This window comes from Alosa sapidissima, chromosome 6, assembly GCF_018492685.1.
Source record: "Alosa sapidissima isolate fAloSap1 chromosome 6, fAloSap1.pri, whole genome shotgun sequence".
Classification (NCBI taxonomy): domain Eukaryota; kingdom Metazoa; phylum Chordata; class Actinopteri; order Clupeiformes; family Clupeidae; genus Alosa; species Alosa sapidissima.
The window spans coordinates 25,277,778-25,294,912 of NC_055962.1; the positions used below are offsets into that span (position 1 = coordinate 25,277,778).

Genomic DNA, 17,135 nt, shown 5'->3' on the forward strand with positions numbered 1-17,135 from the left:
CAGGATCAGTTGCCCGAATGCCAGGATGATGTTGCCTTAGATGACGTATCAGGAACAGCAGGTAAGTACTTATTCGGATTCTATTCTGTTATTGTCATATTCCAAAGGATCTGGCTGATTGCTATGTGATTGTTGAGATCACATTTGGAGGTGATTTGAGGTTATGCATCAATATCAATACACTTAACTAAATCACATCCTTGTTAATTGTAGGGGAGATTAGGCTAGCTGAGTGACATTTCACCCCCAAGTAGTTAACCTAGCAGAAATCATGCCTTCAGAAATCTTCAGTTTGTTTGTGCATGTGTGTTTCTATCAAAATATTGGCAGACAAACAGACTGACCAGTTTGTCAATTATGTAAGTATCGTAGCTTAGCCATGAAAGTGCATATTACATAAATATGTATTCATGTTTGTACATCGAGTTCTGCGTGTTTAAAGACAACGCAAATAGTAAGTTTTTCTGTCCACAATAGCCTACATTGGTAGCCTGACGAGCCAGACCCACATTAAAATGTAGGGTCTGGGCACTCACCATTCACAGTGCTCAGTCCGGGGGGGCGGGATAATCGGTTGTCTTTCAAATTCCCTCTGCACGCAATAGGACAGCGCTATGTGTCCCATGCGTTTCCCACCAGCGGGGCTAGTTCAAACTTTTGCCAACTTAATAAAAGCTTAACTCGTGTCACACTGTTCGCCAACAGCAACATTATCTTATTCAAGCCAAACCGTTGCAACTCTGTCATCAATCATTATGTTAAGCCCGCCTAACGACACTATACACGATTTGATTGGCCTGATAGAAGTTTAAATTTTCGAGCTCACAAGCCAACGGAGAGTTGCTAGACTAGCCCTCGCTAGGGTGCGTCTAGATTTCTAGGCTACTACATTGGAACACCAGAGGATTATAATATATGAATGAATTTCTGATATTTATGACCGCACACTTTATGCAGATTAGCCTATAGCCTAGGCTTACTATTTCTATTACAACTCTACCTCTTTAATTCAGCTGTCTGGTTGAATCCTGGAAATATTGTAAACAAAGTAGCATAGTTGGCTAGTTTATCATAGTCTATTGATTAGACTGTTCAGTTTCACACCATGTGTGTTTCAAGGTAATACATGTTCTCCTTGGGACAAGCACTTTTGGGAAACATTGGTATTGGGATGATCAGTCAACTTGAATGCAAGAATTTTAAACAAATATGTGCAGCATGCTAATGAGGCTAAGCGGATTTAATAGTAATTTAGCTAGTCATTTTTTAATGCGTCCTTGCTTTCACGATTGTGAATGTTGTATTTGGATTGTGCAGGCTGAATCGCACGTGTCCATTGGAAGGGTGTGTACTCTTTACCACTAGTTGGCAGACATCCAGAGCTTCGATTCAAGCTCAGATTTGTTTGTGAAGGTTTTTTAGGAAGTACGCGAGAAACATGTGAAGACGTGCATTTCCTCCATAACGCAGTAGTGTCCGTAATTGACGTGGTATAGACAGCAGGGATTGTAAAATAGGGCTCTGAAGAACTACAAAGTCACCCGCGATAGGAACTGATTTGGCCAGGTTGCTTTCTGGATAGTAGCATAGGGTTTTTGGTAGTAGTAAAAGTTTACTATTGTTGGTTTAAATGTGACGGTTTTCCTGTTCATTTGTTATGTGGGTGAAATGACAAAAAAAGAAAGTAAAACTACTCATATGTTCCAACATCTAGTATTTACTGAAATGTGCATAATTTGAGGTGGTTGCCATCCAGTGATGTCATAATATGCCAATTAGATTAGTAAATTTACCACCTTCATAAACTCAACTCATTCATACTCAATGATTTTCACATTTACAGTAGGACTTTATCTCTGACCACTTTCAAGCCATGGCCATTTGAAATTTTGATATGAAAATCCAATGTTGGTTTTTTAAACCCTGCCGGCTAAAGGGTTAACACTCCTCCCATGTTTCTGTGTGATACTCCCACTTTCCCCTCAACCATGTTTTGAGGTGCAAACAGCATCAGAAACAGGTGGTATTTCTTAGTACATCTGGGCCTCAGTCCATGTTGAAACATCCCAAGCATTTTCTGTAGACAGCAGTTTAGATTTTGTCCGCTTAGTTTTCAGATTGAGTAGTATTTCTGAAATTTAAATATTGAATGAATACTTTTATTGTTTTATAGATCTGGATGAGGACCCTCATGGTGTTGCCGATGCAGTGGATCCACCTGTTGCTGAGGAACAGGTGAATTTGTGAATCATCGATAGATACATACATACACACACACACACACACACACACACACACACACACACACACACACACACACACACACACACACATATATATATATATATACACATATGTGTGTGTGTGTGTGTGTGTGTGTATATGTGTGTGTGTGTATATATGTGTGTGTGTGTGTATATATATATATATATATATATATATATATATATATATATATATATATATATATATATATATATATAAAAATGTGTGTGTTCAGTTTCACACCATGTGTGTTTCAAGGTAATACTTGTTCTCCTTGGGACAAGCACTTTTGGGAAACATTGGTATTGGGATGATCAGTCAACTTGAATGCAAGAATTTTAAACAAATATGTGCAGCATGCTAATGAGGCTAAGCGGATTTAATAGTAATTTAGCTAGTCATTTTTTAATGCGTCCTTGCTTTCACGATTGTGAATGTTGTATTTGGATATATATATATATATATATATATACACACGTATATACACACACATACATACATACTTTATTGATCCCCAAGGGGAAATTCAAGGTCTCAGTAGCATACAGACATCACACACAACATGCACTTACAGCAAAAAAGAAATATACATATAACAAAACTCCACTGTACAATAGACAGTAGAAGATAAACATGATACTAAAATACTATATAAACTAAATCAAATATATCAAATATCAACATGGTGTGCTTAAGGATGATCAAGCATGACAGGGCAGGGATTAAGCCTGTAATTCAGTGTGCAGCTGAGGATGATCGCTGCCATGGTCGTGGACCGCTCCTGGATGGAGAGTCCCAAAGAAAATATTTGACGTTTTGCCAACATATTATACGTGTGTGTGTGTGTGTTTTGCCAACATATTGTATGTGTGTGTGTGTGTTTGTCAACTTGCTGTAGATTGAGGAGTGCCTAACTGCTTTGGAAGCTCCAGGTGAAGTGGTTCCTCTTGCAGTTGAGGAGGCCCCCCTGGAAGAGTCTGAGACTGCTGGTTGGTTATTCAAGTTATGAGATATGTAGCTGTGATTTTGTTACTTTATAGATTATAGTTAACTATTCAGTGTATGTGTGTTATCAAATTGAAACTGTAGCAATTATTTGTAACTGAAAATCATTTGCACACAAAAAAAAAATATTCTGCGGGTACAGATCTATCCTAAATCTACAAAGCATTTATCCTACACTTACAGGACTCTTACAATTAAAGAAATCTTACAAATCAGTATCACATACAACTCTAACCTGCAGTTACAAATCGTTTCTGGCAGGTACGACTACTTTTTAGTCAATTTTGATGCTTGTTGAATAGCCAGTGGTAATGCTCAGGTTTAATTATCCAATTAGGAATTTAATTTCACTCTCAAAGTCTCAAAGTTTGAATATATATGGTGTGATCAAGCCTAGTTGTTTTTATCTACTTGCCAGCAGAACAGGACCAGGAACAACATCAAGAAAATGCTTTGCATGCTAATCTCAAAGGATCTACTTCAGAGGAAGAGGTATGTGTTGAGCAACCATGCAATGTGGTTTCACCACTCAAATACTGAAACATTGGGTAACAACTTGAACTGTATTTCAAATATATCATAATTCTTTGCACTCATGTGGTTTAGACCTCTTTAATATAGGCTACCTTAGTGTAATGAGTAATTCATGTCATTCAATATCTAGGGCGTGCATAAATGTTTATCAATCTTTTCTATTTGTCCAGGTGACAGAAATTATGTAATTTATTTGCTCAACATTTACAAGGCTTTAAGTAATTGTAGCACAGGCCCATGGGAAAGGCTCTTTTCCCAAGTCCAGTTACGTGGTTTCTAAGCTAAAACATTTTTTGTCACATACGGCACATACACTGTAAAAAAAACTCGGCCTATGTGGACAGCCCAGGCTACAAAAACAGCCTGGTCCAGCCTGGAACATGAAACATAAACTGTTCCAGCCAATCACCAACGAGATGCACGTTCAGGAGAGTTTCAGTTGCATGGGAGGGAGGGGGTGGGAGGGGACTAGCTAGCTCTGTTTTGTTTGAATGTCAACAGAAGTGACATTATCCAACATCACTTAGAGCACCTTTAATTAACCTAAATGTTAATGTTTTGGTATGAATGGGAAGATCAGCTACATTTTACAAGCAAAGCATTCTTGTACAGGTTTATAGCTTTAATTTATCATTTAATTTATTTAATTTATAATTTACAGGTTAGTACCAACTTGGCAATTCAGAGCAGCTACTGATAATGAGGATGCACCCATGCAGAACAGTGACATACTGTAAAAAACATTGTTCTCCCTTATTGCTAAAGACATGATCACACAATTATGTACTCGGGGCCAGTACAGAAACAGGATATGTAAAAGTCAAAGTAGATGATGTAGAAGAACACAACAGGAAAACAACTGACTTGGTTGAATTCTTCAATCATAATTCTGACTGTAGGAAGCAAAACAACATAATCCACCTATCAATATAGAAAGCATTATTAAACATGTGTTCTGATTTCAATACTCTCAATTTACCCACAGGTCCTACAGCAGGAAGTCCAGTCAGAGAGTTCTTCAGCCAAAGAGACTGGAAGCATTGGTCAGCAATCACAACAGAACGTCTACTACAACTGATTATTTGTTACAGCAAAACTGTTGTTTTGATTTGCATGGTGTCAACAGTCTGACACTGTTTGATTACAGAGCAGAGTCCAGAATTCCAAGAGAGAGCCACTGCAGTATTGGAACTTTTAGACTTTTCTTCGAATGAGAAGGTACCTGAGAGAAGATGCAATGTCCCTTCTGTTCTTTTGAAATGCACAAATGACCTGTAGTTGACCTGGGGCAGCCGTGGCCTACTGGTTAGCGCTTTGGACTTGTAACCGGAGGGTTGCCGGTTCGAACCCCGACCAGTAGGCATGGAGCCTTTGAGCAAGGCACCTAACCCCTCACTGCTCCCCAAGCGCCGCTGTTGTGCAGGCAGCTCACTGCGCCGGGATTAGTGTGTGCTTCACCTCACTGTGTGTTAACTGTGTGCTGAGTGTGTTTCACTAAATCACGGATTGGGATAAATGCAGACCAAATTTCCCTCACGGGATCAAAAGAGTATATATACTTATACTTATACTCAGCCATGCGACACATATCAGAGCAAAGTTGAAGATGTATTGTTCTCGGCAGACAACAGTCGAAAGTGATGGTCACCGTGATAATCAGACTGGGGATGCAGATGTTATCGAGAAATCAGATGGTAAGTCGGCCTGAAATGCAGACTTGTAACTGCTGATGGTGTCTTATGTCAGTTCATAGAAGGTGCTGTTCTTTTTCTTGTGGCTGAGTAAGTGGGTTGTCGTTAACATGTGCTTTCACAAAAAAAAAAAACAGCCAACAGATAACCAGCATCCCTCCAAAGCAAATAATTTATACAGTAATGCATTAATCCAGTCCATGATTCTGTTATATAGTTACTCCATGGAAGTTGTTGGGAGTGTTCATAAGAATTACTGTTTTTAGCATTTTCTATCAGAGTAGGTAATGTTTTCTTAATGGCCTTTGTCCTGAACAGATCTTCCTGTGGAGGTGGATCTGATTGACCTAACCTCTGATACAGAAGACTCAGACACTGCTTCAGATGATACGGTAACTTGCATTTATCATCATTGTCACTTCTTTGTCATTATTTATAAGGAAACCTAAAGTAACTTATGCATGTTTAATGATATGTTTTGAGAAATACTCCATATGAAATATAAAATAAGAAATTAAAAATGTATCACAGATAACCATACTGCACATTCCCCACAGGCTCGCATATAGCCATAGCAGGGGGGGAATTCAATCCACAAACAAAAAAATCTAAATATTTTCAAAATAAGTCGGTGCTGGTGTCCTTACAGGTGAAAGACCGCAGTGAAGAGTTAGAGAGGAGGAGTGCTGAAGAAGGCCAGACCTTAGGTAATACCGGTCACTTCATTTTTAGCGCCTATTGAAGTGTTTCAGTATTTAATCACAATTTGCACTGTGGTTTTATAATTGGAAATACTCAAAGAACAGTAGGTGAGTTCCCTTGACCTGAACATGGATTAAAGGGGAAATCCGGTGTAAAATTAATTTTGTATATGCTTAGCATGATAATGAGTTTGAACGTTCATTGGGAAGCAAAAAAACACTAATCCAGACCTGCCAACCTGTACACATTTTGCGTAGCAACAACGCATTTTCACATCAAAATACAACGCTACGATTTTTTACTTAAAACTACGCAAAACGAGCAGACATCCAACTTCTCCGGAAAACTTCTTGAGCATGTAAATCTCCCACTAATATATTTCATGCGAGGATGAGATACAGAGAGAAAGTGAGAATGAGAGGCAAAGCATAGTGGCCTCTCTTTGTAATTTTTTCTTCAGCCAACAGTGGGTTAAATGAAAGACTTGATGAGGGGAGTTTAACAAATGTTAACTCGCAAATTCCCATTCCCCTAGCTACTGTTTTGCTGTGAAACTAAAAATGTTCCACTGAGTGTGATTGTAAATTCACCTAGGCCTAAAATAGTTTGACTATGTCTTGGTTGCTCACGAGTTGTTTCAGTTAGCATATTTATAACTAAGGCGCTAATGGAGCGCAGACCTTTCCAAGGCAAAATGCAACGAGTTAACGAGTCTGCAAGTGGACCAAGGCGAAATATTTTGAGCTGCGTTAATGAGTGTTCAATTTGTTTTTTTCTTTAGAGCATATGGATCCTTCTTCTTGATTATTAGCGTGAAAACAAGTGAGAACAAAGTTATTATTGTTTTGTTTTGTTTATGTAAAGCACATTGAATGACCTCTGTGTATGAAATGCACTATATAAATAAACTTGACTTGAGTAAAGTGTTAGACTACACACTGACAATAGCAGATGTCCAAGCCTCTACTGTAGCCTACATCCTAACACCTAAATGGACAACATACCCACATCAGTGCCTATCAACACGAGTGGTTTTCATAGGTCAGGATTATTAGGCTCTAAATCAGATTGTCAACATTATAGAGGTACTGTAAAAGATTCAGTTTGCACTTTCAGGAACAAATTGGATCCCATTTAGATAGATATTCAACATTAAAGATGGGTCGCTATCCAAAACGTGTCTTGCGAGTATGGCTATGTCCGTTTTTGGCTGCATGCGTGAAGGCAATTTTTCTTTTTCTCGGCTCGAGGTGCTACTCAAAAAAAATTCTTCAAGGTTGGCAGTTCTGCTAATCCGATGCATTCTAAACTAGCCTGTATCTTGAGTTGTTTGCCGGTCGGCGGTATCTTGAAATTAAGTCACTACAACACAGATCTCGTGTGCATATTTCACACCAGATTTCCCCTTTAAGGTGGTTTAAAACAGTATTTCTTAACTGGTGGGTAGGGACCCAAAAGTGGGTCCCGGAACCGTTCTGGGTGGGTCGCGGAGCTTGTGGGTTTAAAAAATAAATGCCATTTTAAGTACTGCTATATCAGATCTAATCTCAGACCTTTATTTTGATAGACTTTATTCGTATATCAGTTTTTGCCATAGACATTAACATTAATGTGACGGGTCGTGATAGACATCAGTTTAGTGGTATACGCAAGTAGGCTACGACCCTGAATATTTTAAGTGGGACATGGATTCACTTAAATTGAGGACAAAATGGGACTGAAACCCCAGTGTGTGGTGTGCAATGAATTGCTGGCACATGAGAGCATGAAACCTTCAAAACAAAAATGCTGCATGGAAACTAAGTTCTCCTGTCAAAAGCAAACCTGTTGAGTACTTTGATTGATAGATACTTTATTAGATTAGATAGATTATACTTCACAAATGTACTGCCAAACATCAGCATGTTCAAAACAAGTAGGCCTACAGGCCTGAAGATCACCATATCCATTGGCTTAAAGCTAAAAAAAAATATATGGATCGCGACTAAATGGACATAGGGAATAGTGGGTCACAAAGCCAGACCAGTTAAGAACCACTGGTTTAAACTAACATTTTTGATTTCTGATTGACAACTGGTCTTGATGCCTGTGCACACATTTTTTAATTAACAGGCTAAGATATCTAATACTCAAGTGATGGGTCTATATAGAACACCATCTCTCCTGTACCAGAATACGTTTCTTGAAAATGTGCAAATGGTGGATTACAGGATTATGGTTCTGTCAGATATTGTTAAAATATGCATCATAACAAACTTGTAATTTATCTTTTGTCAGATGACATTTTAAGTGAAGTAACACATCTCAGCCTGCGAGCAGAGTCTGGTGATGACAGTGATGACAGTGTCATATTTGTGGGTGAGCTGAAGGCTCCCTTGCCATAAAGCCATCAGAGAGGTGACTGTACTGTCCAAACAGAAGTTTGATTTTTCTTTATCAGTCCTCTTAAAAAATTAATTAATGGGCCGCCTTTGGATGTGGAAGAAATCTGCAAGTTCCGCAGATAGCGTTATTTTTTTTTATTTTTTTTTGTTTTACTGATGCAAATGGTGAATGTTTTTGTTTCTTTCAATATCTCAGCAATTTAGTAATATGTGTGAAGTAAGTACACATTATGTTTTGGTGGGATGTTTAAAAGGACAATAATTAGTGCTTAATTCTTAAAGAAATATGTTGACTTTGATATAGTGTGATTTACTGTACAAAGGTTTCTTGTTCTTTATCTTCTTTGATGTAAATTTTGAACCAAAGCATGACTCAGGTCTCCTACAATGCCTTGTTCTTGGTAACTTAAAGAAAATTCAGAAATGTTTAATAGAATAATAGAGTAATTTACTTTTTGAGGCTAAATAAATAAATAAGCAAGTTTATAAATTTAACTGCATTTGTGTTGCATACTTTCAAGACTTTTAAGTCACTTGAAGCCATGTAGATAAAATTACTGTTCATAGTACTACAAAACAATAACTGTTTATAACTCAATCTACAAATACATCCATTTGATTCTAATGATACACAAATAAATGAGTCAAGATATAATATATATTTCTATTTTAATCAACAATGGCAAAGTACAATGAAAACATATAATGAATGTCTTTAAAAGGATCACAAGTGAATGTTTTATTATAGTAATCATTGAGGAAAAGGATATGGATGGCATCTGAGGTCTCATCACATGGAATTCAATTAGCTTAAAAAGTGCTACAGATGTGTTTATGTATTTATAGCACAACGCATGATTACTGATACAATACTATTAAAATAGGATTTGGCATAATGTTTATGATAATGGAAAATATGTTGGAATTAAGGTGAGGAACCAGAGTAAGGCACAGTTGTAGGTTAGTGAATACTGATCACAATCTTGGTGAAATTGATATCATTCTAAAGACTCGTCTTGAATTTGTTTAGCTGTCTTATGAAGACTGCATCCTTTTTTAAGGAGGGCTGTCGTGAAATGTTTTTACAAAACCTTAACCCACTTCAACCCACAGAACATTTCATCCACATTCTATAAATGAATGAATTAATATGAATCATTTATTACAGCAGAAATACTAATGAGCAGAATATTCCAATGTTCTCGGCCCAGTTTATAAAGGTGTATATTGCAGTCCGTGATGGTAAACCTGCACGGCTGCAATTCAGGGCAATAAACCAAACGTTTTTCCCAGCATTGGCTCAGCCTTATTGTACACAATATACATGTAAGTACACATCAAATACATACTTTTCTTCCTAGAAAAAACTTGAGTATGATTGAAAATTGTAGAAACAAAAATAGTGGTACTGATATACATGTAATTTAAAACTCATCCATGTAAAAAGCATCACACGTTATCCTGATCATAAAAATCACACATTTTGGGCTGGACCGTTAATATTCCACGGAGTGGAGTACGGGTGGATGCAGCTGGCCTTTTTTTTGTTCCCCATTAATTTCCAGTTCCACTGGGAATACGAAACAACTTTTCGAGCAAAAGGCTCTATCTCCCTCTGGAGGATACAGCTCATATAGACGACTGCGGTACAGTAATGTTGGTGCCTTGAATTAAGTTGTCATCCTTCCCATCAATCAGTGGGTCCCACTGATTAAAGTCTCTCTCAAGAGCTGCAGTAAAAAAAAAAAAAAAAAAAAAAAGACTTCACATTTTAATTTAATAAATGATCATCTTCGATCATAACTACATAAAGCATGCAACAACTGAACTAAGCTCCTGATTAGTAAATGATCTTGAATGTATGGCATTTTGTATTTGTTAGCAATGTGCAAAGAATGAGTCTTTTAAATCAACTCACACAGGTGTCTCTGCAAGAATGCCAAAGAGGCTTTGTTGCACAGGTCCATCGCCACATTTGGGTTAATGTCCCCTTTCAACTTCAGCAGCTTGCCCAGCCAATTTCCCGTCAGGAAGGTGAAGTCAGGGAAACTTTGATGCACTGTACCCCTGTTGGAGCACAAGAGCCAGTCACGCTACATGCAGTGTTTGAAAATGCATGCGGTTACAAATATAAATGTTAGATTATTTTTCTCTTGATGTTGCATCATTTCAACACAATGATCAAATTAAACGGCAATTCCACAGCAGGCATTTGGAATTTTTGAAAGACAACACGCATCTTAAGTTTTAAAGATGTGTGGCATCATGTTTTTCTTCAAAAGAGAATTTTTGTTTCTGTGAAAAGTTTCTGTTGTCAGTTTATCCAATTAATCAGTAACATGTCTGTTGTTTTGTATGTTGATGTTTTATTTGTTATATGTAGTGTGTGGACCCCAGGAAAAGTATCTATTCTTTTCCTGCTTTTATATCTGTTGTCTTGTATGTTGGTTTCTTGTTTGTTATATGTTGTGTGTGGACCCCAGGAAGAGTGGCTGATGTTTTCTGCATCAGCTAATGGGGATCCAAATAAAATCATAAACATTACCCCATTTACTGATCAATACCCTCTTTTGATGGAGCCATTTGGATGACCATTATTGATGGACCGCAGAAAATCTTTAAGCACAACCAACAGATATCGTTAGCAAACCTGATCGTAATCATTTTACGGGGAATGAATGCAGAATCCAGCTTCTTGATGCGTAAGATATTGCCGGCCCACTGGAATTTCTCCGAGTTTATGAAGAAGATGGGTTGCTTGACTCGTGGGAAGATCTCCTCATCTATTGGGAACATCCACGCGTCCAGTGCAACGCCACACCTTTTAAGTCGAAGTACATATTTTCTACACTTACACTTGTTTGCCATACAGACAATTTGTTTTGCCCAGATTTCAAAGTAATATGACCCCAAAAATCCTTGATTACCGCTACGTAAGTGTCACCAACTTAAGATTCTAATAGCCACATCCTGGATACCATCACAAATTCTAAAACTGTTACTATAAATACCTGGCAAAGTTTCATAAAGTAAAGGCACAGCAACTAGAAATATAACACACATTTAGCATGCGGCTGACATGCGAGCTGCCATACTAGCATCTACCGGTCTGGAGTCTGGATTGAGTGCTAAGAAACTCTGATGACAGCGTCAACCATGAACAACAAACGGTCACTGTCTAGGACCAACGAGCTGATAATCAGCAGGGTCGCCCATCACAAATTCAGACTGTCTAGTCCTTCCAGTGCCCTCCAGACTGCCAGTGAATTCTCCGGGTTGGTCAGTTATAAAGAACTTTGTTGGTGTTGCATCGTGAAGACACAGCTGTGCGCAGTTTTCACGTGGGTCATCTTTGCCCTTGGACATTTTCAGCTGGTTGGAAATTGGACTAATTTTATTTTTTATTTATTTTATTCATTAATTTGTTTGTTGTATGTCTTGGTGTCACGGGTACGCTGGCGACTACGCCGCTCCGTCCGGCATCTATTGTATTTGTTAGTCTGTGTCAATGACGATGTCTTATATGTGGAGCGCTTTGGGTTGCACTCTGTGCATGTTAAATGCGCTATACAAATAAATCTGACTTGACTTGACAAATGGCATGTCCCATATAATTGGGCCTGTTCAGATATCCAATTTCAAGTTCAATTTCAGTTAATGAATTTGTATGGTGCTTACTTGAATTTGCCTTCCTTACACAGACCTTCAATGACAGTGGCTCCTCCAAATGAATGGCCCATAATGGCAATCTTACATAGGTCCATACAGTTCTGTCCAGAAAGGGGCAAAGAAAGTACAAATTAAATTCAAAACACTTCGGAGGCATTATTTTTCAGAGGCATTACTTTTCAGAATAAACATACAGGACGTCCTTTGGTGACACTTGCCTCTAATGTTGAGAAGTCGAACTGCGTGCGCAGAACATTTTCCACTGGGCTACCAGAGTTGATTTCGATGAGCAGGTCCAAAGCCCGTATGCACTCATCTGCCCTTTGCTTGACCTTACAACAGCATAATTCGACAACAGATACAAAGCTCTAAACAAGCACATATTTACAAATTTACACTGATTTACTTCATCTCATTGTTCCAGCCTCCAGGGGGGGGAAAAAACTTTCTTGGTGCTCTTTAGGCTTATCCAATACTGTCTTACAGAAAAACAAAAATACTGCAGGACCACCAGAGTCCAACTATCCTTGTAATGACATAATAGTTACAAGTCATAATACATTTCCTTTTGGTTTTGGAACAAGTACACATCCTGTAGTTGTACGGTAGATAATCACATAAAATCGCATCAGAGAAATGATCATGCAACTTTGTTTCTGATTACTGCTTGCTATTCTGTCTGTGGCCTTGGGTGAGTGTAAATGGCACCTGTTTGTTCCTGAGGGGGAACTCGCTCTCCCCCGGTTTTATAGGTCTATGGTACATCCACTGCTGGTTGAGGTGCGGGGGGTTGACACTGGGCGGTTTACACGAAGCCTGCTCCTTCTGCTGCTCTGCTTCTGCGTTTTCCGTGAAATAGAATGTCGCAGATGCAGATTCGTCCCTTTTTTTTTTACAAAAGAAGAAAAAAAAGATAGTTAAATCACCAGCATTAGTCACTGAGATACTACTTACTGTCTTCCACTCTCTGGACCATGGAAAAACTATCACAAGTCCCCTTGGTGACTCCTAGACAATCAACTAAATTATGTCTGAAAAGGTTTTTTTTTCACCCAACTCTAAACAAGGAGGTAAACATACAGGCCCATGGCACAAGACATTCTTAATGCAAAAAAATCAAAAGCAAAAAAACTCTCTCCTGACCACAAGATAAAATGTAAAATGTATACACTCTCTGTGCTGTGTCAAACTAAACAAACATTTAGCAAATCCAGTATAGCAATTTTCTGTTTGACCTAAAATGACCTTTCACTTTACTTTCAGGCATTGGGGCCCTTCAGAGACTAGACTAATGTGTTCTAGGCGGTCTATAGACACATATACAGTGACCACATTCCCACGCTGACCTTTATGTTTGCCAGAGTGGCTCTGTTGCCCCCCCCACCACCCCCCTCCAATGAAAATGTGATGACCTAGTTTGTCTCATTGTGTGCAGCCTCGTCTACATATGTACAGGAACATAAACACCACAGGAAAGGGTGGGTGTTTCTCTATGCGTCTGTGTGTAGTCAGGTATTCATGACAGAATGTTTTTCACTGATTGAGGGCGGAAGTGATTTTAGTGTCCGCTCCATTACATACCATCACATCACCACTATACACACACACACACACATTCTTGTAATTGGGACAGTTTACCACACTCGATTCTTTTCCCTCAAAGATAACTTTGAAATATTACCTATGCTCCACAGCCGCAACAATGAACCCTTGGGAGGCCAGCTCGCAACATATGGCTGAGTACAAAGTCCTATGGAAATCAGAAGACTATTTATTTATTTTTTTAGATCTTTAGACTTAATTCAGTTCATCTCTGCATATCAACATATGTCTGCAAGTTAAGATACTCTGAAGTTAGAGGTTACCTAAAAGCACCCAGTCCATGTGAGAAGACAACCACTGGACACTTTCCACATGGTTTGAAAGAAGCATTCCAAAAAGCTGGGATTTTACATGCCCCTGATTAACCGGAGAAGAATCAACAAGTAACAAGTCATCACTAAGAAGCTAGCTTGTAGTTCCATACATTTTTTACAAAGTTACAAGACCATAATCATTGGGGGTGTAGAAGTACACGTATTCATACCGAACTGCTTAGGTACAGGACGTTCGGTTCAATACAGATGTGTGACAAATGCCTTAATCAACAGTAGGCTTTTTCCACACAAACATATCAGGTGGCAGTCCATATGTCAGTTTACTTAATTAACAGCAAAAAACATTTGACACCTTCTCAAAATACTATTCCAGCTCATGTGTTGAGCATGAGCAATATTGTCAGTGAATGTTGGGCTAGCTGTGGCTTACTGTACCAAAAATTAACCGAACCGTCACTTAAACATCTAGGTACGTACCAAATTGTGATTATTGTGTACTGCTACACCTTTAATAATCATGATCATATCAACCAGTTATACCGTATCATATTCTCAAATGAATCTCATTGGATATAATCTGTAGACCGCAAAAACCTTTCTGATGGTACCAAATGTACCCACAGTACTCACCAAAGAGGTAGTTAAAGATTCTTTCACTGATGGAGCGGTTGATCTTCATGAAGTCGGCCAGGCCGTTAAAATACTCCTGACTGGGGATCCATTCTGGTCTTTCCGAGTCCTCGTGAGTATTGCATGGATAGAACAGCCTGAGGAAAGTACCCTTGGATACAGCAAACAGAACATTGTAATAATACATATTCATTGTTTTTAAAAGCATATACCATATACTGTACACCACAGCTGTCATCTTGTTGACAGAAAAGATAGAAGAAGACTTATTTAGCGTAAGTATTACAAAAGTCAAATTAAAACTTGTGATTAAACTTTTGCAACCTGGGTACATAAACCAAAAGTAACTGCTAGAACATGTATGTTGCCAAAAATGTTTAGCATTCTGAGTCGAATCAGAACCGGACTATGATTCTCACTACATCATATCACCATTCACCAGGATATGCATGAAAGTCTAAAATATGGTCAGCAAATATTGTAGACTTAAGGAAACCACCTTGCAAAACCCAGTGCAACTGCATGGGTTGGGTAAGTAGGTAGTGGTCAGAGATGGTGATGTGTGATGTGTTTTGTGTTGTTTTTGATCAGTTCTGTTTTGTGTTCCTATTTTTGACCAGGAAGATTTACTGTAGTACAACATTCAAATAAAATAATTATGTCAGCTATGCGCCATGCTGAAACTCAAAGGCAAAATTAAGGAGAGCTACAGGCAAGTATTAGACAATAAGAAAGATACTTTAGCCACACCATTGACTGTCACATTTCAGGTCATACCTCAAAATAGTAATACTAATGACAGGACTCCATGGAGAGGTTCATGTTATTTTTCAGCTAGTCATTGTATTTCTCTCTCGTTTACTCACACACAATATCTTACCTCTGTGGTATGGCCCACCATGAGATCCGTGCAGCCCACCTGGTGGGGGCCATTCCCCGGGGGGATGCGCATGCTGCCGGTATGGCCACCGGTATTCCCCATGGCAAGCGCTGCCCAGCTCCACTTGTGCCTCACGCCTGATCAAACAACACATACACAGAAACGGTACATAACAATCAGCTGACTCCAGTCCCGCAGCACGACACCATTTCTGTTTCGCAGGAATCTTGGTCACTAAAATAACAAAAAAGCAGAACTGAAGTAAACCACTTCTTACCTTGACTGATTGTCATGTGATGGGTCGATCCCTAGCGTTCTATTCTACAAAGTTTAACATATTGCTAGTCTTGTGCAGTGACGGCAGCATCGCCACACATCAAGTGGCTGATGGTACCACATTATTCTCGGTAACAATAGAGCAAAAGGGGACAACAGCGAAAACAAACTCAACAAAGTAGCACACACAGGGGCTAACAAAATGGTAATGCACATATGTACATCTACAAACGAACATCAGCTTCAGTTCAGTCAAATCAGAGACGCAATGTAGTCAACTCGTAAAGTCAACTAGTAACGTTGACGTTCACGCCAAATTAAGAAGTACCAGAGCCCTTTTACGGAGAAATTATCTACTAACGTTAACGCCTATTTGTATTGTATTTCATGGCCAAGTGAAGTGTAAACAGAAGATGGTTGCACTAAAGCAAAAGATCAAGGTCTACTACTCGGCTTAACTCCATTTACCAAAACAATGTCATCCGATAAATTAGGGTGACTAGCAATTAAAAACGGCTGTTTGACACGTCCATGCGTTGGCAGAGCTTAGGAAAAGTGTTAACTCACTGTCGAGCACTGTATATTATCGTACTGCATTCGCATAACAAGCTGACAGCTAGTAGTAATTTACAGCAGTTAATCCGTGCGAACGTGCAAATCTCACACTTGACGTTACAACTCACCTGCTGTTGATTTAGACAAGTCATATATTTTTTTGACTAACGCCAGCTGTACAAATCCAGTAAAGGTGAACATTGAAGGTGTTTGGCAGTCAACGCTGACTAGCCTCAAACTAGTGTTAGCTTAGCCCCGTACACAACAGCATGACCCTGCCGACTGGTTCATCTCGGGAGTGGCTAGAACTATTACGTGCCATGTGTAGGGCAACATTCCTTACCTTCACTGTTCCAGGGTCAGTGTTTTCTCTCCTAGACAGTACAGCTGCGTAACAGACGATTTGTATATTTCAGTTGATTAACCAGCTCAAAGGATGGCATCAAATAAATATTGAGTGGGCTAGGTTAACTTAAAAAAAAAAAGCTGAAAACAGAACTGTACTGAACCTCAGCTCAGTGACCAAAGTCTGAGTCACATTTTCCTGGGACACATTTCCTTTGTGTAGGCATACAACCCTGGCATGACACAATCTGCTTTCTTCTTCTGTGTTTTATGGCGGTTGGCCTATGCGATTGGTAACAACCTGTTTTCTGGAATGGCAGCC

General features: G+C 38.9%; 2 protein-coding genes across 10 annotated transcripts in view; one reads left to right on the top strand and one right to left on the bottom strand.

Annotated features, from left to right (window-relative positions):
• Nucleotides 1–9,076, top strand: part of tdrd6 (tudor domain containing 6) — a 34,894-nt gene extending 25,818 nt beyond the window's left edge. For 2 of the 6 annotated variants that reach the window (XM_042096332.1, XM_042096334.1), the window contains 10 exons: nucleotides 4–61; nucleotides 2,174–2,235; nucleotides 3,164–3,254; nucleotides 3,689–3,762; nucleotides 4,790–4,847; nucleotides 4,952–5,022; nucleotides 5,429–5,498; nucleotides 5,814–5,887; nucleotides 6,145–6,202; nucleotides 8,475–9,076. In XM_042096332.1, coding sequence (XP_041952266.1) covers nucleotides 4–61; nucleotides 2,174–2,235; nucleotides 3,164–3,254; nucleotides 3,689–3,762; nucleotides 4,790–4,847; nucleotides 4,952–5,022; nucleotides 5,429–5,498; nucleotides 5,814–5,887; nucleotides 6,145–6,202; nucleotides 8,475–8,581 — 723 coding nt within the window. In that variant the 3' untranslated portion in view covers nucleotides 8,582–9,076. The remainder of the gene's footprint in view (nucleotides 1–3; nucleotides 62–2,173; nucleotides 2,236–3,163; nucleotides 3,255–3,688; nucleotides 3,763–4,789; nucleotides 4,848–4,951; nucleotides 5,023–5,428; nucleotides 5,499–5,813; nucleotides 5,888–6,144; nucleotides 6,203–8,474) is intronic. The other 4 variants (XM_042096337.1, XM_042096336.1, XM_042096333.1 and 1 more) reach the window with 3 other exon arrangements.
• Nucleotides 9,077–9,225: 149 nt separating this feature from the next.
• Nucleotides 9,226–17,086, bottom strand: pla2g7 (phospholipase A2, group VII (platelet-activating factor acetylhydrolase, plasma)). Of its 4 annotated transcripts, none has more exons than XM_042096402.1 (11): nucleotides 16,812–17,086; nucleotides 15,638–15,774; nucleotides 14,758–14,908; nucleotides 14,116–14,209; nucleotides 13,932–14,000; nucleotides 12,959–13,133; nucleotides 12,469–12,582; nucleotides 12,260–12,351; nucleotides 11,232–11,402; nucleotides 10,500–10,648; nucleotides 9,226–10,311 (listed from the first exon to the last, which is right to left on the bottom strand). In XM_042096402.1, the coding sequence occupies exons 2-11, from the start codon at nucleotides 15,737–15,739 to the stop codon at nucleotides 10,211–10,213; spliced, it is 1,218 nt and encodes a 405-aa protein (XP_041952336.1). In that variant the 5' UTR covers nucleotides 15,740–15,774; nucleotides 16,812–17,086; the 3' UTR covers nucleotides 9,226–10,210. The 4 variants fall into 4 exon arrangements, with proteins under 4 accessions (XP_041952336.1, XP_041952334.1, XP_041952337.1 ...); XM_042096400.1 differs by lacking the exon at nucleotides 16,812–17,086 and adding an exon at nucleotides 16,597–16,762; XM_042096403.1 differs by lacking the exon at nucleotides 16,812–17,086 and adding an exon at nucleotides 16,594–16,667 and having other exon boundaries at nucleotides 15,638–15,781.
• Nucleotides 17,087–17,135: the final 49 nt, after the last annotated feature.

What these genes read in the sequence shown, in the direction of transcription:
- pla2g7 (XM_042096400.1), bottom strand. Translation starts at nt 16,669, where the DNA reads ATGTTCACCTTTACTGGATTTGTACAGCTGGCGTTAGTCAAAAAAATA. An exon ending in CATGGACTGGGTGCTTTTAG is followed by an intron (nt 14,001 to 14,115) that starts GTAACCTCTAAC and finishes TGATTTCCATAG; the next exon opens with GACTTTGTACTCAGCCATAT. An exon ending in CGTAAAATGATTACGATCAG is followed by an intron (nt 10,649 to 11,231) that starts GTTTGCTAACGA and finishes GTGCTCCAACAG; the next exon opens with GGGTACAGTGCATCAAAGTT.